This window comes from Ornithorhynchus anatinus, chromosome X2, assembly GCF_004115215.2.
Source record: "Ornithorhynchus anatinus isolate Pmale09 chromosome X2, mOrnAna1.pri.v4, whole genome shotgun sequence".
In the NCBI taxonomy this organism is placed as follows: Eukaryota; Metazoa; Chordata; class Mammalia; order Monotremata; family Ornithorhynchidae; genus Ornithorhynchus; species Ornithorhynchus anatinus.
In genome coordinates, this window is record NC_041750.1 from 27,370,891 (window position 1) to 27,394,206 (window position 23,316).

Below are 23,316 nucleotides of genomic sequence, written 5' to 3' on the forward strand. Positions count from 1 at the left end.
GCGGGGGACCGTCCCACGACGCCTCGGCCTTCGCCTCTCCGGGCCTCGGCTCCCTCATCCGAGCCGGGGGGGGCGCGGACCGCGAGCCCCACGCGGGACACGGGCCCGTCGCCCCGCGTCCCCTCCGGCGCGCGGAACGGCGCCTGGCACACGGCGAGCGCTCAACGGATGCCATCGCCGTCATCGTCGTCCAACGCCGCCGCCGTCGTCGTCTGCGCCCCGGTGCCATCTACGGAGCCCGTCCAGCGCCGGCGGGGCGCCGCGCTGAGCGCCGGGGCGGATCCGAGCAGACCGAGACGGGGCCCGGGTGGAAACCCGACCCGTCCCCGGGGTCTGGGGCGAGCCCCCCTCCCCGAGACGCACCCGGGCCCCTCCCTCCCTCCCCCCCCCAGATCCGCATCGGGGATGCTCTCCAGCCTCAGCCTCCCATCCGAGGCGCAGAGGGGGGTGGGAGGGGAAGGGGGTGGGAGGGAGGGGGATGGGGGGGTGGGAGGGCGGAGGGGGGGGGTGGGGGGGTGGGAGGGGGCCGGGGCCAGCGCGCAGGCGCCGAGCGAGCCGGCCCCCGCCGTCCCTCCCTCCCTGCCGGTCCAGGCCGGAGAGCGAGGCGGCCGGAGGCCGGAGGAAGGCGATGGGAAGGCGGCCGCGGATCTGTCGCTGAGCCGGCCGCACCGGGCCGGCCGGCCGAGGGGGTCGGACAGTCAGGTAGCCCGGGGGGCCGGGGACCCCTGGGACCGGCCGGCTTTCGCATGCTTCGGCTCGGGGGGTTTTTTCCCGGCTCTAGGCAGGGCCCCCCCCCCCGTCTCCATCCCTAGCCCCGCTCCGGCCGTTGCCCCCCCGGCCCCCTCGCGACCCGGACCCCCCCCCTCCTGGGGGAGGGAGAGGGGCCGATCCGGGGCTAAGCAGGGGGTGGGGAGGGGGCGTCTCCCCCCGGCTCGGGGGGGCGGGGGGACCGGGGGAGGTGGGGGGGTCTGGCCGGGGCGGTCCGGCACATAGTAAGCGCTCGACAGATACCATCACGATCGTCGTTACCGTCGTGCTAAGGATGCTCTTCGTTAAGCGCCTCCTCCGGGGCCGAGCGCTCAGAGCGGGGCTTGGCACGTAGTGAGCGCTCCACGGAGGCCATCGGAATCGTCGTCGCGATGGCGCTGAGGATGCCGCTCGTTAAGCGCTTCCTCCGGTGCCGAGCGCTCAGAACAGTGCTTGGCACGCTTAACCGATGCCATCGTGATCATTGTTACCGTCGCGCTAAGGGTGCTATTTCTTAAGCGCTTAGAACGGGGCCTGGCACCTAGTGAGCGCTTAACAAATGCCCTGGTGATCATTATCACGGTCGTGCTAAGGATGCTATTTGCTAAGCGCTCGCTCTGGCGCCGGGCGCTTAGAGCGGGGCCTGGCACGTAGTGAGAGCTTAACAAATACCGTTATGATAACTATTACGAGCGTGCTAATGATGCTCTCTGTTAGGTGCTTACTGTGTGCCAAGCACCGTTCTGAGCGCCGGTGGCACAGTGGACGGAGCGCGGGCCTGGGAGGCGGAAGGGCGGGGGTTCTCGGCCCGGCTCCGCCACTGGTCTGCCGGGTGACCTCGGGCCAGTCATTTCACTTCTCCGGACCTCGATTCCCTCATCTGCCTAATGGGGTTGAAGCCCGGGAGCCCCACGCGGGACAACCTGATGACCTTGCGTCTCCCCCAGTGCTTGGCACCTAGTAGGCGCCTAACAGATAGCGTGGTTATCATCTTTATTGTTCTCTGGGCCTCGGTTCCCTCGTCCGTAAAACGGGGATTGCGACCGTCGGCCCTGCGTGGGACGGGGATCGTGTCCGACCCGCTTATCTTCTCTCTACCTCAGCGCTTTGAACAGTGCCTGGCACGCAGTAAGCGCTCAACGAATACCGTTAGTATCATTATTACTATTATTATTATTATTATTATGGCGGTTATGGTCCGGGGCTGGTTTCGGTACCGCGGAGGGGACTAGGATGGACGCGCTAGCCCGGGGCCGGGACAGAGTGGTGGACGCCACCCTTCGCTGACCCTCGCCCCTCCGGCCCAGGCAGGCGGGATTAGCCAAAAGCGCACCTGCCCGCCAGCTGGCTCGCCGAGACGGGCACCGGACACGTCCGGACGGGTGGTCAGACCCACACGCGAGAGAACGGGCCGAGGCGTTCGCCCAAGGACACGTCGCAAACAGACTCGCAGACAGGGTGACACCGAGACACGAGCGGCAGCAGGCGCCCGTGCGTCGGGCAGACGGACGCAGACACGTACGCGCGGAGAGACAGACAGGGTGCGGGTACACGCAGATATGCCAACGGGCAGACAGAGGTAGGTGGACCCGTGAAACACACAGACGCGCGCGGACAGATGCAGTTAGGCGGAAATTCAAGGATACATCAGAAATGAGCGAGCGCAGAGCAGAGAAGCCGGCAGCATCCGGTTTCCCTTTTCACTTCTTCCCCGTTATCCCCCACCCCCAAGAAGGGTTCCGTTCGATCGTATTTACTGAGCTTTTACTGGTAGCGGAGCACCGTCCTAAGAGCTTGGGAGAGTACAGTCGGTAGCCCTCCTCACCCGGGGACGAGGACGGGAGCAGGTGGCTGACAAGACGGTGGGTTTCCCTCAGCCCCCGGGGAATCGAGGTACGGTGGTTCGACTTCCCCCTTTCCCTACCCCTGCAAGCATCCTCAGGGCTTTTGGCAGATGACTGACCAAACCAGACTCTTTAGGAAGGAAAAACTCCATCCTCGGGGGTCACCTTGAATCCGGGCCCACCAGACGGACGGCCCTGGACCCCAGTATTGGAGCCCGGGGGGAGCCGGCCACTGCAAAGCTGGGGAGGCTTTGAAATCCAATCTGCCCCGAGCGTCCGTTCGGCCTGGCAGATGGGAGGACGTCAGACGTGACCGGGAGGAGAAAGGGACCGTGTTCCCTCTCTGGGCTGGGCCCCGGGGCGAGCGGTGGGCTCGGAAGCCGTCCAGCCAGGAGGGCGATCGAGCAAATCCCCAGAGGGCGATGCCCGGGAACATCTCCCGCTTGGTTCCCTGAACTAGCAGAGAAAGAAGGACTCCCCCGAAAAAGGCGGTACGGCACAACTCGCTTAATCGGGCCAACGGCATTCGCCAGGGAGAAAAGACTCTGTTGTCCTAGGAAACCGGGTGGGCGATGCTAAGGCGGAAGGTGGTAAGGTTTAGGGCCCCCCGTCTTCAGGTTGTGCGCGGTCGCCCGTCGCCCTTCTCCGGTTCCCGCCCCCCCCCCCCCCCCCCCCCCCCCCCGCGGGAAGACGGACCCAGGGTATTTCAGCTCCCGGGCTCATTTGATCTGGATGTGGGAGGACCGAGACTTCTCTTCCATAGGCGAAGATTGGAAAGATGAACCCTTAAGAGAGACGAGCCGAAGCGTAAACGCCGGGAGGAAGAGAGGAAGCCGACTTGGAAGGTAAGAGTCCATCATCTTGCTCTGCCCGTTCCCCTTGACCTGTGGAGACGGTTTAGGAGCCCGAGAAACGGTGAGGCGGTACCGCTTCTTCGATCCCTCCTAGCTCTTTCTTCCCCTGAAATGCGAGCGTTGCATGACATGAATAGTTCCTTAAACTGTTCACTGGGTAGTTTTCTTAAAGGGGACTTGTCCTGATTTGTCTGGGAAATTTTTTTATACATCTAATGGATTAGCCCTCCCCGATCTACTGGAATTTAAAAAGATGGAAACAGATTCGGGGCAAGATTCGGGAAGACATAAAACCGTAAACACCCCCCCCCGTGCCCGGATCGGCCCCACGGGCCATTCGGCTCGGGGCTCTGTCTCCATCTGCCTGTTTATTTGGACCCTACCACCTTCACGTCTGATCACGTTTAACCATTCTGTCCCGTGGGATACGGTGGAAGACAGTTGCGTCCGCCTGGTCCCGTAAGATTTGGTAAACTTTAAGCACGTCCCTCTCGGCCTTCACCTCTCCAGACCGACGAATCCTAACTCTTTCAGTCCCCCCTCCTAAAGAAACTTCTCCATCCCTCCGACTATCCCGGTTTTCCTTCTCCGGCTCAGTTCTGTCCTTCCAAAGATGCAGATGCGAAGAGTACCGCCAGTATTACTCTGGACTCTAAGTTCATCTCTAGACTGTAAGTTTGCTGCGGGCAGGGAATCTGGCTGCCAACTCTGCGGTGGGGTAGTCTCCCAAGAGCTTATTTCGGTGCTCTGCCCATAGTAAGTGCTCAATCCGTAGCACTGATGACGGCGACGATTGATAACGCTGGGTGGAGGATGCTGTACTGGGCACCTACGGGGTGCCAGGCACTTCACTTGGTATCACTGAGTGCGTACTCTGTGCGGAGCACTGTGCCGGGTGCTTGGGAGAGTACCGCTGAGCTGGTCTGCACGATCCCCGCCCTCGAGGATATCATAATCCGCCGCAGCCGGGAGAGCCGCTGGGTGTGGCGAACGGTCTGAGGCGTTCGGAGGGGTGCCCGCCTCAGGATTGACCCTTGTGACCTCTCCGGTTTCAGCGGAGGAAGATGAGCGCCTGCGCCAACCCGTGCGGGTCCAAGCCCGGCCCGAGCGGGCCCGAGGGAGGCTATCCGCGCTACGGGGTCCGGTCCTACCTGCACCAGTTCTACGAGGACTGCACGGCTTCCATCTGGGAGCCCGAGGATGACTTCCAGATCCGGCCGTCGCCCAACCGGTGGAGCTCCGCTCTGTGGAAGGTCAAGGCCGGGAGAGAGAGGAAATCGCTCGCGCACGGGGGAGGCCTCCTGCGGTCCTCCCGGAAGTAGCCCGATGGGACCCGGGCAACCATTGCAGACTTGCCCGAGACCGGCTGGGGGCCCGGGGGTCGGGGAGAGAACAGAGAGTTAGGGGGAGGGCGGGGCAGAAGCACGCTGTGGCATCCCCTGGGCGCTTGGAAGGTGCGAAAGCAGCGTGGCCGGTGGGTAGAGTGGGAACCTGGATTCTGATCCCGGCTCCGCTACTTGTCTGCTGGGTGACGCTTCACTTCTCTGGGCCTCGGTTACCTCATCTGTAAAATGGGGATGAAGACTGCGAGTCCCAGGTGGGAGAGGGGCTGTGTCCAACCCGATTAGCTCCTATCTACCCCAGTGCTTAGTACGGTGCCTGGCCCATATTAAGCGCTTGACGGATACCGTTAAAAAAAACTTGGAGGTTCCCTGTGATGCTTGCTCTCTTGGACACCGGTGCGTGTGTCTAGTTGTCCTGGGTATTAGGTCCAGCAACACAACAGGAAACCATCTTTTTTTGGTGCCCAATGTCACCATACCAGGGGTCCCGCACCGCCTTTTCAGCCCCAGATGCACTCACAGGTGAAGTTCACCGTCAGTGGGGTCTTTTTGGAGTAAGAAGGTCTTGTACTGGAAGATCCTGACCGTGAAATTCACCCGTGGGTGCGAGTGAGGCTGATGAGCCCAGTGGGGGACCCCTAGTTCCAACCCCACAGGGCCCCCTCGCAAAGACCGTCCTCCGTGGCACGGACGCACCTGTCACCTGCTGGGCCTGATGCCCTTTCTGCTTTTGCCCGTTGGCTCCCTCTGCAGCTCCAGCTCCTTGCAAGTAGGGTGGCCACAGGAACAGCTGCCTCAGCTTTCAGCTGCGTATTTAATATACGCTTGAGGCACGGCCTCCACCTCCCCGGCACCGCATTCAATCACCCCCCCATCTCAGAGGCTCGCCGGCAAGTAGCCGTTTGGTGATCCTGTCTTCCCGGCTCCTCCCACCCCTTCCCGAGCTGAAGGGATTGCTAGGACTTTTCCAGATGTTGCCAATCGACTGGGTCAAAGGGCCCTTTTCCCACCCCTCCCGTCTCCATTGATTGGATTCACCCGCTCCCAGTTACCCGCCCCACCAGGTGATTCTCCTTCTAATACAGTCCCTCGGGCCCGGAGAATCAGCTCGATCGGTGGTTTCCGTTTGCCCCGACCCACGGCCGGGGGTGGGGGGGGAAGGGGAGGGAGAGGAACCCCGCCAGTTGCTCTGTGGGGAAAGGGAGACCCACCCATCTCCACCCTTGATCGTCTCTCCGCAGGTCGGACTCATCTCCGGGACGGTCTTCATGGCGATGGGGCTGACGGTCCTCGCCGTGGGCTTCCTCGTGCCCGCCAAGATCGAGGCCTTCGGCGAAGGGGACTTCGTGGTGGTGGACCCGCAGGCCATCCAGTTCAACGGGGCCCTGGACGCCTGCAAGCTGGCGGGAGCCATCCTGTTCTGCCTGGGCGGGTCGGCCATGGCCGCGGGCCTCCTCACGTCCGCCTTCGCCAAGAACTACTCCAAAGAGGAAAAGTTCCTTCAGCAGAAGTTCAAGGAGAGGATAGCGGACGTCAAAGCACGCGGCCAGCCGGTCACCAGGGCCCCGGGCCCGGGGGAGGCCAAGATCCCTGTCACTTTGTCCAAAGTCCAGAACGTCCAGCCTTCCTCCGAGACCTGACATTCCTTCCTCTCCCCCGGTCCCGCCGACGCCCGGGCATCGGCCAAGTGTGGAAGGTCCCCTTCCCCCCTCATAATGAGGATCGGGTCCTTGGGGCCCCGGGGGAGTGGGCCTGGCGGGGAGGGGGGCCGACCGGGAGCCAGAGCCCCTCAGCTGGGTCGGCTCTGACCTGTTTGCACGAGCACGGTCGTGGGCTCGCGTCCCCGTCCCCCCCCCCTTTGCTCCCCACCCCGTGTGTCTTGCTGTGCTGATGCGGGATCCCCCTTCGAAGCCAATGCTGACGCATGGTGACCCCTCGCCCTCTTCCGTGTGTCGGGGAATCGTGGGGCGGGGCAAGGGAGAGATCCTCAAGCTCGCGCAACCGGGCACGGTCTCCTCTCCTTCTGTCTGCCTCCCGATCTTTTCCGCTTGGTAACGTTTCCAACGTCAGTCCTACTCTGAGATAGTGTCTTGTGTTTCCCTGGAAAACCCAGTCTCCTTAATCGATTCTGGGCCTCTGCCTCGTCACTATATCCTATTACCCCGGGGCTCTTCCTCTAGCCCTCGCCCCACCTGGTCCCCCCGACTTCTCACACAAGATTTCTGAAATTCGAAGTCAAGAGTCTAAAAGGGAAGCATTTCCACGGCGGCTCTGAGCGTCTCCGTCCGCCCTTCCCGTTTCCTGTTCTCCTCCATTATGACGTGCTGCCCAGTAGAGTTTGTTCCGGCCCGGTCACCTCAAAGCCCCAGATTCCCGTTTTGAATGAGATTTACTGTCCCAAAACAAGCCTCGTACAGAAATCAACCCGTTCCCGGCTAGGGACGCTTCGGTATCCTTTCTGCAATATTTTTGTAGGTCGCCGAGAAAGCCCCGCACCCTTCCGGACCACTTGGGCCCCGGCCCTCGGCCGAGAAAGGCTTTCATTCCCGGTGACGGATCTTATTCTCCTCCAGACCAGTCGTCTCATCTCTCCGCACTTTAAATTAATCTGTGGGTTTGAATTAGGCTGCTAAAGGGAAGGTGCAAAGTCCTGTCTTCTCCCCACATCCGTGTCCTGCCCCCACGTGGGGTTCTCTCTATTTTTTTGAATGGAATAAAGAAAGTCGAGTCGAACACCAGTGGTGCTGTCCTTCTTTGAGACCCCCCCCGCCCCCTCCTCCTCGGGAGCATCTGGCAGGCTTGCTAGATTCAGGGGAAACGCAAGGATGACTGGTCAGGCTCTCCCCGGATCATCTCCAAATCAGCGACTCGGCACGAGACGGGCCCGAGAGCCCGCGATTTCATCCGGATCTGTAGGGGAAACCTCCCCGGGGGAGGCTGAGATCCCCGACCCGCTCCTCCGCCGTCCCTCAGCGTGAATTCCCCCTTGGCCCCCGGGCCGGTTCGGCTGGGACACCCCCTTACCTCACCTCGCTACAACGACCCAGCCTGCACGCTTCACTCCTCCGATGCCAACCTCCTCACTGTACCTCCATCTCGTCTATCTCACCGCGGACCCCTCGCCCCCATCCCGCCTCTGGCCCGGAACCCGCTCCCTCCTCACGTCCGGCAGACGACTCTCCTCAACTTCCAGGTCTTAGCGAAGGCACGCCTCTTCCTAGAGGCCTTCCCTGACTAAGCCCTCTTCCTTCAACTCCCTTCCACTTGCTCCCTTTATCCAACCTCCCACCCAGCCCCACGGCACTTACGTACATATCTGTAATGTATTTATTTAGTGTCCGTCTCCCGCTCTGGCCTGTCAGCTTGTTGTGGACAGGGAATGTACCTGTTATATTGTTCTATTGTGCTCTCCCAAGCGCTTAGTAAAGTGCTCTGCACGCAGGAAGCGCTCAATAAATACAGCTGACCGACAAACTCCCGCCAAAGCTGCAGATGAGCTGGGTTAATTTCGGCCCTGTTGTGCCGGACCTTCTGTCGCCTATTAGAGAAGCAGCGTGGCTCAGTGGAAAGAGCACGGGCTTTGGAGTCGGGGCTCGTGAGTTCGAATCCCAGCTCTGCCCCTTGTCGGCTGTGTGACTGTGGGCGAGTCACTTAACTTCTCCGTGCCTCAGTTCCCTCATCTGTAAAATGGGGATTAAGACCGTGAGCCCCACGTGGGACAACCTGATTCCCCTATGTCTACCCCAGCGCTTAGAACGGTGCTCGGCACATAGTGAGCGCTTAACAAATACCAACATTATTATTATTATTAGCTGGGTACGTTGCGATAAAAGACGGAGCCGATCCAGTATCTCTCGCCGTCCAGAAAGACACTAGACCACTTTGTGTGGAGCCATCTTTCCACGCGACTTCATTCATTCAATAGTATTTATCGAGCGCTTACTATGTGCAGAGCACCGTACTAAGCGCTTGGAATGTACAAGACTTCAATCATCAATGTGTCTGGGGTGTTTATCCTGCTCGGTACTGAAGTAGACACCCACACAATGAACCGCCCAGAGCGTTGGAAACAAACATACGTTTACCCAAAGGAGACAGAAAGCTTCTGCGTTGGGGAAACCCAGTCCTAGCTTAAATGATCGCGTCAAAACACTTAGATCGGTTTTCAGATTTGAGAGAAAGGAACTTCCCAGTTCACCGAAGCGCACAGATGGGAGATGGTAAACTCACGGTTATGACCCTGCGGGGATTTTGCGGGAGGACGAGAGTTACCACAGTTGGTCGGTCACCCCTTAAGCGCCGACACTCCCCTCCACGTCCCTCCCCACACGCCCCGAATTTATCCGTTACGGGCAGGGAGTGTATCTGTTGATTGTACTCTCGCAAGCGTTTGGTACAGTGCTCTGCACACCGTAAGTGCTCGGTAAATACCAAGTGAAGTGCTCTGCACGTGGTAAGGAATTCCGAGAAGCAGCGTGGCTTCTCGGAAAGAGCCCGGGCTTGGCAGTCAGAGGTCGTGGGTTCTAATCCCGGCTCCGCCGCTTGTCAGGTGCGTGACTTCGGGCAAGTCACTTCACTTCTCTGTGCCTCCGTTACCCCATCTGTCAAATGGGGATTAAGACTGTGGGCCCCATGGGGGACGACCTGATCACCCTGTATCTACCCCAGAGCTTAGAACGGTACTCGGCACATAGTAAGTGCTTAAGAAATACCACGCAGACTTAAATGTGAGGACCAAATAACATTGATAACGATAATAACCGTGGTATCTGTCCCGTGCTTAACGTGCACTCGGCACTTCGATGAGCCCTGGGGTAGGTACGCTACAATCAGCCCCATTTTCCTTCATCTTTTCTCTCTCTAGCGCGTGAATATGCCCACACACAAACACACACACCCGCCTATGCTCACTCCCACTCGTACGCACACACAACTCACACAGACAAGCACTCGCTCACAGATGCACTCATTCTTGTACACACACGCGCACGCACCCATGAATACACTCATACTCGTACACACACACTCTCACAATCCCAAGGGCACGCATGCACACTCATACTCACCCACACTCACAACTACCCACCCTTATTTGCACTTATACACCCTCACAGGCCGACACATACACACCCACGCCTCTTATACACCCACAGACACATTACGGTTGTAATCACACACACACTTTTATATGGGCACACCCTCTCACACTCAAACACGCTCGCTCTCTCACTTGTTAGCGGTTACATCCAGGTTTGCCTGGCCACAAATCATTGCAAAAGGGTGATGAGGTGTCTTCTTTTTTTGAAAGTGAATTCTGTTGGGGGGGAGATTCTGACCTGAGAAGGAGGGAGGGATCCCTCTCTCTCCCCCCGCCAGCACACCCAAGAGGCGAGAGGTTGGTTTTCTCGGGCCCTCTGTGCCTGTACTGAGCGCCAGAAATTCCCCAGGCTGGGTCCGTTCGCAAAGCATCTGAGCCTCGTCTCCTCCTCCCCTCCTCGAGCTCATCTTCCACCACAAGCGAACGTCGTCCCGGACCCGTGCACCTGCATCCGTACCTTTTAAGCAGTCGATGCTCACCCCACCCCCAGCCTCCGGGTTGAAATGGAGCTCCCACACGCGTCGTCTACGGTTTATTCACACCTCAGGAAGACATCACGTTACATTTCACCTGAATGGCCGAAAGTGGCTTCTCTTCTCTTTTTCTCTTTTGTTTTTGAAACGCGTCTTTAAGGATCCCCTGAAACCTACCAGATCTACGTCTAACCTTTCTAAAAAGAGGGATCGATCCCGTGGAGACGCGTCGTCCCGGAACGAGGCGGGGAAGAGTCCGTTTGGCGATGCCAACCGCCCCCCCGAAATCCTCCCCGCTTGGCCCGGGAAATCTCATCTTGAGGGACCGGGGCCTTCCTTTTAGTTAACGGCGAGGTTGTGAACCTCGGCGGACCGGTGCCCCCGTGGTTCCCCGTGGTTCCCAAGGGCGGCCTCCGATCTCACGGCGAGACGGACTTGGCGGTCCCCGCCGAGCTCGTGTTTAAAACCCGAGTCTTAGAAGTCTCTGCCTTCCTCCCGGATCAGCTTCTGTGACACTCCCCGGAGGATCTAGGCCACGGCCGCCCGCTCCTTGCTTGCCTCGTTGTGATCGCTTTCTTGAGGACTGGTGACTTTTACCTCCGGCCGGGGCGGCCCGGGCGGATCCAAGTCATCCTGCGGGAAGAAACGACGGAACGAAGGATTCAGGCAGAACTGGCGACGGGCACGACGGCATTAACAATTATAACAGCAATAATATCTGTGGTATTTGTTAGGTCCTTACTATGTGTCAGACACCGTACTGAGCGCTGGGGTAGACGCAAGTTGAGTTGGGCACAGTCCCTGCTCCACCTGGGGATCACGGTCTTAATCCCCCTTTTACAGATGAGGGAACTGAGGCAGAGAGAAGTGAAGCGACTTGCCCAGGATCCCACAGCAGACCAGTGGCACCATTCCTCCTGTCTTCCTGGAGTTATTCTTGTCTCCTCTCTCTCAATCAACCCACACATTCGATCCATCACTACATCCTGTCGGTTGCACCTTCACAACATCGCTAAAATCCGCCCTGTTCTCTCCAGCTACCACGTTAATACAGTCACACATCCTCTCCCGCCTCGGTTACTGGATCAGCCTCCTTGCTGACCTCCCAGCCTCCTGTCTCTCCCTCCTCCGGTCCCTATTTCACTCTGATGCCCGGCTCATTTTCCTACAAAAACGTTCAGGACGTGTTTTTCCCCACTCCTCATCCACATCGGCGTCGAACAAAAACTCCTCACTGTCGGCTTTAAACCAGTCAATCACCTTGCCCTCTCTTACCTCACCTCACTACCTTCCTACTACAACCCGGCCCGAACACTTCACTCCTCTAATGCCAACTTTCTTACTGTACCTTTATCTCGCCCATCTCTCCGTCGACCGCTCTCCCACGTCCTCCCTCTAGCCTGGAACTCCCTCCCTCTTCAAATCTAACGATGACTCTCCCCCCACCCTTCAAAGCCTTATCGAAGGCCCATCTCCTCCGAGAGGCCTTCCCTCAACTGCCCCCCCCCTTCTCTCTCGCTTTTCTGCGTTGCCCTGACTTGTTCCTTGTATTCATCCCCCCTTCCCAGCCCCACAGCACTTATGTCCACATCTGAAATCATTCACATGGATGTCTGTCTCCCCCTCTGGACGGTAAGCTCGTCGAGGGCAGGGAATGTGTCAGTTTATTGTTCTCTTGTACTCCCCCAAGTGCTCAGTACAGTGCTCCGTACCCAGGCGGCTCTCAATCAATACGACCGACTGAATGTCCGACCGGGACCCGGCTAACGAGAACCCGAGGAATACGACACCGTTTTAAAGAACACGATGAATACCTCGTCCTGTCCGCCGCCATCCCCTGCTGACTTGGTTTCGTCCTCCTCTTCCGGGTGACGCTCGTCCTCTGCCATTCGTTCCAGTTCTTCCCCATTTTCCTCATTGGTGCCACCCTTTATACGAGGGAGAATGACTTCTCCCTGGTCTGGACTGTCCTCTTCCTGATCTGGATTCTCTCCTTCCTGGTCCGGATTCTCCTTTCCCTCCTCAAACCCCGTCTCTTCCTCATTAGGCTCCACGCCTTCCTCTTTAGGCCCCAACCCCTCTTCTTCGGGCCCCGCCTCTCCCTCGTCGGCATCGCGAGCATCTCCATTAACTTTCTCCTCCACCTCACCGTTCATTCCCGAATGGTCTTCTTCGCGCTCCTCGGCGACCTCTCGTCCTGGTCTCCCCTCGTCTTCTTCCTCCTCGTCCACTATCTCTGCCGGCCTCTGGTGAAATCAAGCAACGGCACGTCATCTTCACCCCCCGCGCGGATGTTTCTTCACAGACCTCGGCCCAGGAGTCTGACCGTCTGATCTCATTCAGGTTTTTCCCAGGGAATTTCCCGGGGAGGGTGTCCCTTCAGCAAAAAATGGGTGAAAATCAACCGGGGAGGTGGCGGGGAGAGAAATGGGTCTTTGGGGATCCGGGAATTAGACTTCAGCCCACGAAAGCCCAGCTGGGAATCTGGGTTGGCTGTTGAGACGTCCTCCTGGTCGGTCCAGAAGGGCGAGGTGGGTCTCCTGCCTCCCAGTGCCAGACCTTTTCCCACCCTGCCTCTTTAGGAATCGAGGTTCAGGCTCTCTGGGCTAACACCCCTAGGGAGATTCCCACCGCATTCCCAGAACCCAAACGCAGAAGCAGAATACTCTGCTTCCAAAAACGTTGGGATAGGCCAGGAGGCCACCGGGATCAATCAGAAGGAGATGTTAAAAGACTCATAATCCTTTAAAACGTCCTGAGTCTATCGTCAAATTTATTATTGCTGCAGCACAACAACTCGGGACGAAAAACTGTTCCTAGGACATATTTGTAATGAATAAATGAAAAGCACCGGGCTTGTCGGTGTAGTCTCTTCTGGAGCCGGCATTAAATTATTCGAGATGTTGCCGGGTCGAACATCAATCGGATAGGTCCCAGAAGAGAGACTGGGTTCCCCTGACCCGATCCGCCACATGGCTGGGCAGTCTGAGGCAGAGATCGGCTCTGAAAGGTGGGGGATGGGAGGTGGGGGGAACAGTATCCATTCATTCATTCGATAGTATTTATTGAGCGCTTACTATATGCAGAGCACCGTACTAAGCGCTTGGAATGGACAATTCGGCAACAGATAGAGACAATCGCTGCCCACTGACGGGCTCACGGTCTAATCGGGGGAGAGAGACGGACAAAAACAACAGCAACAAATAGAATCAAGGTGTCGGGGTGATCAATCATGGGTGGGGGTCGGTGGGGGGGGGCGGGGGGGCCAGCTCCCTGGGAATCTTTCTCCGCCCAACCCCCTGGCAGGAAAACTTTTTTTCTTTCAGATTTATCCCACCTATGGGAAAATCACCTCGAAGGAAACCCTTAGAGAGAGGTCCACTCCATACAAATAAAAGGAAATGCATCTTTTCGGATGATATCTAAGCGCGCCCTCCGTCTCCAGCACCGTTCCCAGAGCTGGAGTAGATGCAAATTCATCGGGTCGGACACGGTCCCGAATCTCCATCTTACAGTCGAGGCAACTGAGGCAAAGAGGAGTGAGTGACTTGCCCAAGGTCACCCAGCAGGCGACTGGCGGAGCCGGGATGAGAACCCAGTTCCTCTGACTCCCAGGTTCGTGTTCTTTCCACTAGGCCACAGTGCTTCCCTGTGAGGGAGGAGGGCACAGGAAGGATAGAATCCATCCCTACAGGAAACTGCAGTCAAAAACCCCCGCGGGAACAAGAGGGCGTTGAGTCAGGGATGGAGAGGGGAGAGTCAGGGGTGCGGATGGGTTACCGGCGGGCGGGGAGATTCAGCGGCATGGTTTAATAATAATAATAATAATAATAATAATAATAACGTTGGTAGTAAGCGCTTACTACGTGTCGAGCGCCGGGGTAGGTACAGGGTGATCAGGCTGTCCCACGTGAGGCTCACAGTCTTCATCCCCATCTTCCAGATGAGGTAACTGAGGCCCAGAGAAGTGAAACGACTCGCCCAGAGTCACACGGCCGGCAAGCGGCGGAGCCCGGATTAGAACCCACGACCTCTGACTCCCAAGCCCGGGCTCTTCCCACCGAGCCCCGCTGCTTCTCTTGTGGTATATGTGGTATTCAAAGCCTTTAGAAAGGCTTTGGGGTTGCTTCCCAATGGTCATTCATTTATTCGATACTATTTATTGAGCGCTTACGATGTGCAGAGCACTGTACTAAGCGCTCGGAAGGGACAAATTGGCCACAGATAATCCAGAGGGTCCGTTCCAGATGTCGCTTTCCACGCTGAAGGCTTTTCTCTTTGCAGTCACACAGGGTGTTTGGGTATTTGGTCCACGGACGGAAGAGCTCAGGCACTGATGATGAACAGCGTCCAAGTTACCCTATTTCTGTTTCCACGGAAACCAAAGCCTAAGCCGCTTTAAAGCCATCCCTTCCAACCCTCCGCTGGTCTAAAGTCGCTTTCTACGTTTCGGCCCACGAGTGGGCTGCGGCGGGGCCTGACGGAAAGAGCTTGGGCCAAGGATCTGAGTTCTAATCCCAGCTCCGCCCCTTGTCCGCTGTGTCTGTGGTTTGGGTTTCTTTTCTGGCATTCCTTAAGCGCTTACTATGTGCCGGCTGCTGTTCTAAATGCCGGGGAAGATGCGAGCTAATCAGGTGGGACGCAATCCACGCCTCACGTGGGGCTGGCAGTCTCCGTCCCCATTCTACCGGTGAAGTAACTGAGGCACGGAAAATAATAATAATGACGTTGGTATCTGTTAAGCGCTTACTATGTGCAGAGCACTGCTCTAAGCGCTGGGGGAGATACAGAGGCATCGGGTCGTCCCACGTGAGGCTCGCGGTTAATCCCCATTTGACAGATGAGGTCACTGAGGCCCAGAGAAGCGAAGTGACTCGCCCACAGTCACACAGCTGACACGTGGCAGAGCCGGGATTAGAACCCAGGTCCTCCTGCCTCCCAGGCTCACGCTCTGTCCTCTAGGCAACGCTGCTGCTCAGCCCCGGACGTGTCACCCGACCTCTCCGTGCCTCGGTTCCCTCATCTGCAGAACGGGGATTCAAACACCTTTTCTCCCTCCCGCTCCGACCGTGAGCCTCACGAGGGACCTGATCCTCTTGCATCTACCACGGCCCTCAGTACGGTGCTCGGCACACGGTAAACTCTTGACAGGTACCACGGTTATTATTATCGTTATTGGCGAGGACGGAAAATATCGTATCCTAGCGGTCGGTGACCCGGTGGGGACTGATCTACCGGGGGCTTCCGAGGAACCACCGCGACTCGCAGTTCCTTCCCTAGATCAAACCGCCAGAGTGGGAAGGAAGTTCCTCGGGCGAACGATAGTTTCGGTGGGGCCGGTGAGCGAGACGGCCCATCCATCGACGGATCGGCTGTAGGGGTTGGCCGTTCTCAGTCTAGACTCGGGTCCCTCCGGGTCCCAGTCCCTTGCTCTTTCCCCTAGGCCACGCCGCTTCCCATCTCGCCTCCCCCTTCTAGACTGTGAGCTCGTTAGGGGCAGGGAAGGTGTCTCTAATTATCTCGTACTGTACCCTTCCAAGGGCTTAGTACAGCGTTTAGCGCGGCCTAGAGACGGAGACTGTAGTATGAGGCCTTCTCCCTCTTCTCCGACTCCCTTTGCCCTGATCTGCCCCTTTGTTCATCCCCCCCCCACCCCCGAGCCCCGCAGCACTTAGGTCCGCATCTTTATTTATTTCTACTATTATTTATAATGATAACGGTATTTATTAAGCGCTCACCACGTGCCGGGCACGGTTCTAAGCCTTAGGGTAGGTACGAGGTAATCGGCTTGTCCCACACGGGGCTCACGCTCTCAGTCCCCATTTTACAGACGAGGGAACTGAGGCCCCGAAGAGTTAAGCGACTTGCCCGAGGCCACACGGCAGACGAACGGCGGGGCCGGGATCAGAGCCCACGTCCTCTGACTCCCGAGCCCCTGCTCTTACCCGTCCGCCTCCCCCTTCTCGACCGTACGCTCGTCGCGGCCGACGCGTCCCGCCCGCCGTGGTACGGGACTCTCCGGGGCCTTCGGGGCGGCGCTCTGCACACAGTGAGCGCTCCAGAAATACGACGGAATGAGCGAGTGGGTGGCGCGGGGAGGACTCCGAGAAAGGAAGGGGGGACGGAGGCTACCTGATCGAGCGGAACCTCCACTAGGGTGTCTTCGTCCTCTTGGACTTCCGCGGCTCCGTTGGTTTCCGATCTCTTTGTTCCCGCCTTGAAAACACCTTCATCTGTCGAAGGGAGAAAAATGAGAGAGGTGAGAGAAAAGTAAAGATCGGAGGGAGGAGACGAGAATCCAACGGTGCCATCTTCTGGTCGCCGAAACCACTGGTTGGCAAACTGGAGGTGGGCGCCCTGGCCTTGCCAGTGCGTCTACCTGTGGCCTATTCCCACGGAGCCCTCGCACGGCGGCGCCCGGAGAGCGTCCGGTCCCCCGCCGGCCTCGGCTACGGGAGGGAGAGCCGGGCCGAGGCCCCTCCGCTCCGTCCCCGGCCCGGACGGTGGCTAGCGAGAGGCGGGCCACCCGCTCCGAGTCAAAAGGCACCCGCGCTGGGCGGCGGAGGCTCGGGTTTAACCATAATCATCGTATCTGTGAAGCGCTTACCATGTGCAGAGCACCGGTCTAAGCGCTGAGGGAGATACAGGGTCATCGGATCGTCCCACGTGGGGCTCACGGGTTGTTTCTTTTAATCCCCATTTTTACAGACGAGGTCACTGAGGCCCTGAGACGTGAAGCGACTCGCTCAAGGTCACACGGCAGACGAGTGGCGGGGCCGGGATTAGAACCCACGACCTCCGACTCCCGAGCCCGGGCTCTCCCCACTGAGCCGCGCCGCTTCTCGATATCGGCGCCGCCACACGTGGCTTGCAGAGAGGAAGCAGAGCTGGAAAAAACCCCGCCCCTCCTCCGTCCCCCCCCCAAATCCGGACCCTTGGAGTTCGAACGCTGCCGAAGGCGAGCTCCCTGAACTTAGGGATCGCGTCTACCAACTCTACCGTAGCGGACTCTCCCAGGCGCTTAGTACAGCGCTCTGCACGTGGTGAGCGCTTAATATTATGGGAGGGGAAGAGCCTTCCCCAGGTCCCGAGACACCGGAATGTCTATCTGTCAGCCAAGCATCCTCCGGGCATCCCAGCTAACCGGGAAAAAAGGAATCGCGTACGTGGAGTCGACAGCTGATCGAGTGATAGATTCAAATGACCGACTGCAAATCGATACATTTAAATATTTAAGCAACGACAATTAATGCCTTCTACATATGCTCGCTTTCTGACCGGGGCCATAAAAAATTAACTGGGGCTCAACTAATAACCTTCTACGCGGCTTCTTTTAAGGCATTTCACATCTAAAACCGATTGAAGTCTAGCAGGAGAGATAAAAAATCACGGCAATAATGGCCCGGCCTGAATATTTTATGGATATTTAAGGCATTTATTAACTGCGAGCCCGGTACGTAAGCGAGAGAGTTAATGCGACCGTAAACATTTTTAATGTGATTTACCACCGAGGCCGCCTCGTAAAAACGTTCGATCGAATTAAAAACCCAACGTAAAAAATCGGCGGCTCATTGAGTCCAACAGATTGCGGCTAGAGAAGGCGGGGGGGGGGGGGTCTAAGGAGTTCAGGCCTGGGCCGTCCGCTGCCCGGATCCCCCGGGGGGGCAGGAGGACTTGCGGAGACCCTGGCCTAAGCGCTGGGTCGAAAGGAGCGCCATCTTGATCTGCTGTGCGCCCAGCGCGTTTCGCGGAAATCCGTGTCTCTATCCAGCGTGGGGCGGGATGAGGGGAAGGGGGAAGGAGATGCAGGGCAGTCAGTGGTATCTATTGAGCGCTTACCTTAAGCAGAGCACTGCGCTAAGCACTTGGGAGTGAACAACAGAACGGAGTCGATAGGCACGTTCCCCGCCCGCCACCAGTTTACTCGGTGAGCCCTGTCGGGCGCAATCGGTCAATCCATCACCGGTATTTATCGAGCTCTATGCGCCGAGCGCCGTGCTAAGGGCTTGGGAGAGCACAGTCCAGCAGAATTACCAGACACGTCCCTTCCCGTAATGATCGTACAGCCCGGGGGACGATCTCGCGGTCCGGTTTCGAGCCGATGGCCCCGTCTCCACCCCGGCGCTCAGCACGGTGTGGGCGCTTAACGAACGCCGTAGTCGGGATCGTCATTAAATAGGCCCAGGGTGGGGCAGGACGGCCGGCGAGAAGCGCGGGGAGGCGGGTCGGCGGGCCGGAGCCGTGCCGGATGCCACCCTCAAAGGTTTCCCAACCCCGCTGGCCTCCCTTCCGGTGAATCCCGCCTCTCCCGGTTGCTCTCTGTTGGACGTCTTCCCCCCGGAGGCCGGGCACCGCCAAGAGAAGCGCCCGCTTTAAAGCCTAACTGCCGCCGGGAACCCCCGGGGGAAATGAAAACGCCAAGCCGGGCAAGGGCCGGGACGAGTTCCGACGTGTCGCGAAAGGCTTCCGGCGAAGCGCTTTCTGCCCCACCTCAAGAAGAGGAAGAGGAGGCGACGGGGACCGAGGGGGAGGGTGGGAAGACGGCTGGAGGGCTTCGCCCGGGCGAGGCCGGGGGGTGGGGGGGGCGGCGGCGCGAGGTTGGGAGCCGGGGCGGGGGTGGAAAAACTCGGATGCCCCGGCCGGACTCGGGAGAAGCAGCGTGACTTAGTTGCAAAAGCAAGGGCTTGGGAGTCGGAGGTCGGGGGTTCTCGTGCCGGCGCCGCCACTCGGCTGCTGTGCGACCTTGGGCAAGCCACTTGACCTCTCTGGGCCTCATCTGGAAAATGGGGATGAAGACGGTGAGCCCCACGGGGGACGACCCGCTTACCTTGTATCTCTCCCGGCGCTGACAACGGTACCTGGCACACAGCGCTTAACAAACCCCATTATTATTATCATTTACTGGGTGCCAAGCACTATCCTAAGCACCGGGTGGACACGAGCAAACGGGGTCGACCCCCATCCCTGTCCCGCACGGTCTTAATCCTCCTTTTACCGTTGAGGTAGCGAGGGCCCAGAGAAGTTAAGTGACTTGCCCAAGGTCACGCAGCAGACATGGGGGACATGTGGGACGGGGACCGCGTCCAACGCGATTCGCTGGGTGCGGCTGGTTGGCGTAGCCCCCAGGCCCGCCGCCGCCCGCCCGCCCGGCACTCACCGCCTTCGGGGAGGTCCCGGGCCGACACCCGCGGGGCCCGTTGCCCGGTCTTGACGGGCCTCTCGGTGCCCGGCCCGATCTTCCTCCCCTTGCTCTTCGGGGGCTGCGGGGACGAGCCGTCGCCGGACCCGACCGTGGACTTGGAGTGGCGGTCGTTGCCCTGGGGGCGGGGAGGAAGGGGACGCGGGGCGCTGGGCGGAGCGGGGCGGACCCCCCCCCCACCCCCACCCAACCATTGGCCAATGCCGCCGAGAGACCCGCGTGGGGTCACTTGGCTTCTCTGGGCCTCAGTTCCCTCATCTGTCAAATGGGGATGAAGACCGGGAGCCCCACGTGGGACGACCTGATCGCCCTGCATCTCCCCCAGCGCTTAGAACGGTGCTCGGCACCCAGTGAGCGCTTAACGAATACCAACATTATTATTAAACACCATCGAGCCAATTCCGTCATACCGTCCTCTCCCAAGCGCTTACTACAGCGCTCTGCACGCAGCGAGCTCTCGACGAACCCCATCGATCGACTCTAGCGTCCGATACTTACGCTCCCTTTCGATTTCCTGGATCCCACGATGGGGGGGAGCGAGGAGGCTTTCTGACTGCGGGGAAAAAAGCAGAGTTTAGGAGTGGGGACACGATCCCGGAATGATATCGTTGGGCGCTTAATACGCCGCGCGGCAGGGGGTGCTCAACATATGCCAAAAAAGAAATATTTCGCGGCAACACCGAGCCACACGTCTCCCATTTCGTTTCTGCTGGAGGTACGGAGACGTGGGGTGACCACCTCCTCCAGCCGGCCGGGACAAAAACACACTTCTCCATTCTTTCCGGAGCTTAGATTTTCCACTTGGGTTTGCGTCCATCACAGCGGATGCGATCTGAACGTTTTGGAAAGCGCCTGGCCCTCCTCTGAAGGCCGAAGCTTTGACTCCAGGCCAACGCCCGGCCCGGGCTGGGTCAAATTTGCCTTGGACGAGAGTTAAAATGGAATCATCGTTCCTCACCTACATCTACTGAAACCAATAGACCGTCAGCTCGCTGCGGGCAGGGAACGCGTCTGTTAGAGTGTTATAGTGTAGGGAAGCGGCGCGGCTCAGTGGAAAGAGCCCGGGCCTGGGAGTCCGAGGTCACGGGTTCGAATCCCCACTCCGCCGCTTGCCAGCTGTGTGACTTCACTTCTCCGGGAAGCAGCGTGGCTCGGTGGAAAAGAGCCTGGGCTTCGGAGTCACGGGTTTGACTCCCGACTCTTCCACTTGTCAGCTGTGCGGCTGTGGGCGAGTCACTTCGCTTCTCTGTGCCTCAGTTCCCTCATCTGTAAGATGGGGATTAACCGTGAGCCTCACGTGGGACCACCCGATGACTCTGTGTCTACGCCAGCGCTTAGAACAGTGCTCGGCGCATAGGAAGCGCTTAACAAACACCAACATTATTATTCTCTGGGCCTCAGTTCCCTCACCTGGAAAATGGGGATGAAGACTGTGAGCCCCATGTGGGACAACCTGATACCCTGGATCTCCCCCAGCGCTTACAGCGGTGCTCTGCACATAGTAAGCGCTTAAGAAATACCAACGGTATTATTAACGAATACCACAATCATCATTATTATTATTATTGACCAGGAGGGAACCCTATTTACCCGAAAGGTCTTCTCGTTGTTGACTTGTCAAAGAGCAGCTCGCTGTAAGGCAGCTTCTTGAATCTGTCTCTGCCCACCGCAACGTAAAACTGGCCGTTCTCCAGCTCCGAGCCGCTCTGCACCATCTTCCCTTCTAAGGTGTAAAGTCTGTCAAAACATTAAGGGGTCGGATTTGGGAATCCCGGTCGACGTTAAATTAACGTTGGTATTTGTTAAGCGCTCACTATGTGCACTGTTCTAAGCGCTGGGGTAGATACGGGGTCATCAGATTTTCCCACGTGAGGCTCACGGTTAATCCCCATTTTACAGATGAGGTCACTGAGGCCCAGAGAAGTGAAGCGACTCGCCCACAGTCCCCCAGCGGACGAGTGGCAGAGCCGGGAGTCGAACCCGTGACCTCTGACCCCGAAGCCCAGGCTCTCTCCACGGAGCCGCGCCGCTTCGTTAAAGGGCCCGTTGAAGGGCTGCCGCGATCACGCGGAGAGAGAACAAACCAGAGGCGGTGAGGTTTTTTTGGAGCCGGGGGGATTTGTTTTTGTTTCTGTGACATTTGTCAAGGGAGTACTATGGGTCAAACCCTGTTCTAAGCACTGGGGTAGATCCGAACAGTCCCTGTCCCACAGGGGGCTCACAGTCGAAGTAGGAGGGACGATTGAAGAACCGAAACACAGAAGAAGTGACTTGCCCGAGGTCACCCGGCAGGCACCCGGCGGGGCCGAGAGGCCGCGTGGCTCAGCGGAAAGAGCCCGGACTTGGGAGGCCGAGGTCATGAGTTCGAAATCCCGGCTCTGCCACTCGGCAGCCGTGTGACCGTGGGCGGGTCACTTCACTTCTCTGGGCCTCAGTGACCTCATCTGGAAAATGGGGATTAACCGGGAGCCTCACGGGGGACGACCCGATGACCCCGGATCTCCCCCAGCGCTTGGAACGGTGCTCGGCACATAGTGAGCGCTTAACGGGTACCAACGTTCTCATTATTATTCTCCGGGCCTCGGTGACCCCGGCGGAAAAACGGGGATTAGAGCCGTGAGCCCAGGTGGGACACGGGCTGCGTTCAACCTGATTAGCTCGCATCTACCCCAGTGCTTAGAGCAGTGCCTGGCACATAGTAAGAGCTCAAGAAATATCATTTTGAAAAGAAAAAGAATCTCTCGCTCTCTCTCACACGCACCCGGACACGGGCAGGAATGAACGTCCCCGTCGGTCCAGACGTCGAAGCCGCCGTCCTGGCTCTGGATTTTCCCTGGCCTCCTCCTGACCCCCCCCCCCACCCCTCCTCTTCCTTTCCCTCTGGGCTCCAGATAGGAATCGGGGAAGTCACTGGACCTGCAAGGCTCGAGTCGGCACGGCCGGGGGTCGGGGGCGAGACGGGGCCGGCAGCCGGACGGGGCCGGACCGGTTCCACCTGTCCATCCTAGGCCGGGAGGGGTCGGGGGGAAGACGGGTGGAGGGGAGGAACCGGGGGGCGGGGGGGGCGCGGTGGAAGGCGGAGGGGTAAGTAGACAGGGGCAGGGAGGCGGAGGGCGAGAAGGCGTCAGGAGTCGGAGGTCAAGCAGACGGACGGGGCCGGACGGCTCCCGCCCGTCCACCGTGGAGGGGCTGGGGCGGGCGGGGAAGTGGGGGGGGGGGGACGTGGATTCTAACCCCGGCTCCGCCACTTGCCCGCTGCGTGACCCTGGGCAAGCCCCTTAACTTTTCCGTGCCTCAGTTACCTCTTCTGTAAAATGGGGATTAAGACTGTGAGCCCCACGGGGGACGACCTCATTACCTTGTATCTGCCCCAGGGCAGGGAAGTGGGAGAGGCTGAACGAGGAAGTGAGGGGACTGGGCGGGGCGGGAGAGTGGGGGGGCGGGCGCTGCCAGCCCTACGGACCTTCCAGGGCTTCATTCAGCCCCGTTCGTTCATTCGATAGTATTTATCGAGCGCTTACTATGTGCAGAGCGCTGTACTAAGCGCGTGGAATGGACAATCCGGCAGCAGATGGGGTCGATCCCCGTCCGGTGACGGGGTCCCAGCCCCAGAAAGGTAGGAAGAGGGGTCTGGGGTCCGGGACCCGGGAGAGTCCTCGGGAAGAGCGGTGTGGCCTAGCAGAGAGAGCGCGGGCCTGACGGTCGGAAGGACATCTGGAAAATGGGGATTGAGACTGTGAGGCCACGTGGAACGGGGA

The 23,316-nt window shown here is 58.9% G+C and overlaps 2 protein-coding genes across 7 annotated transcripts in view; one reads left to right on the top strand and one right to left on the bottom strand.

The window, feature by feature from the left end:
* The first annotated feature begins 551 nt into the window (after window positions 1-551).
* Window positions 552-7,521, top strand: NRSN1 (neurensin 1). Of its 6 annotated transcripts, none has more exons than XM_029053531.2 (4): window positions 552-702; window positions 3,355-3,436; window positions 4,501-4,698; window positions 6,030-7,521. In XM_029053531.2, the coding sequence occupies exons 3-4, from the start codon at window positions 4,510-4,512 to the stop codon at window positions 6,426-6,428; spliced, it is 588 nt and encodes a 195-aa protein (XP_028909364.1). In that variant the 5' UTR covers window positions 552-702; window positions 3,355-3,436; window positions 4,501-4,509; the 3' UTR covers window positions 6,429-7,521. The 6 variants fall into 6 exon arrangements, with proteins under 6 accessions (XP_028909364.1, XP_007657211.1, XP_007657210.1 ...); XM_007659021.2 differs by lacking the exon at window positions 552-702 and adding an exon at window positions 1,861-1,895; XM_007659020.4 differs by lacking the exon at window positions 552-702 and adding an exon at window positions 2,055-2,326.
* A 2,884-nt stretch (window positions 7,522-10,405) lies between these two features.
* DCDC2 (doublecortin domain containing 2) overlaps window positions 10,406-23,316 on the bottom strand; it is a 34,501-nt gene continuing 21,590 nt past the window's right edge. Inside the window, exons 6-11 of the mRNA XM_029053077.2 lie at window positions 21,149-21,295; window positions 20,057-20,111; window positions 19,517-19,676; window positions 16,492-16,592; window positions 12,174-12,605; window positions 10,406-10,992 (exon numbers count right to left, since the gene is read on the bottom strand). Of these exons, the coding sequence (XP_028908910.1) occupies window positions 10,888-10,992; window positions 12,174-12,605; window positions 16,492-16,592; window positions 19,517-19,676; window positions 20,057-20,111; window positions 21,149-21,295 (1,000 nt within the window). The 3' untranslated portion in view covers window positions 10,406-10,887. The remainder of the gene's footprint in view (window positions 10,993-12,173; window positions 12,606-16,491; window positions 16,593-19,516; window positions 19,677-20,056; window positions 20,112-21,148; window positions 21,296-23,316) is intronic.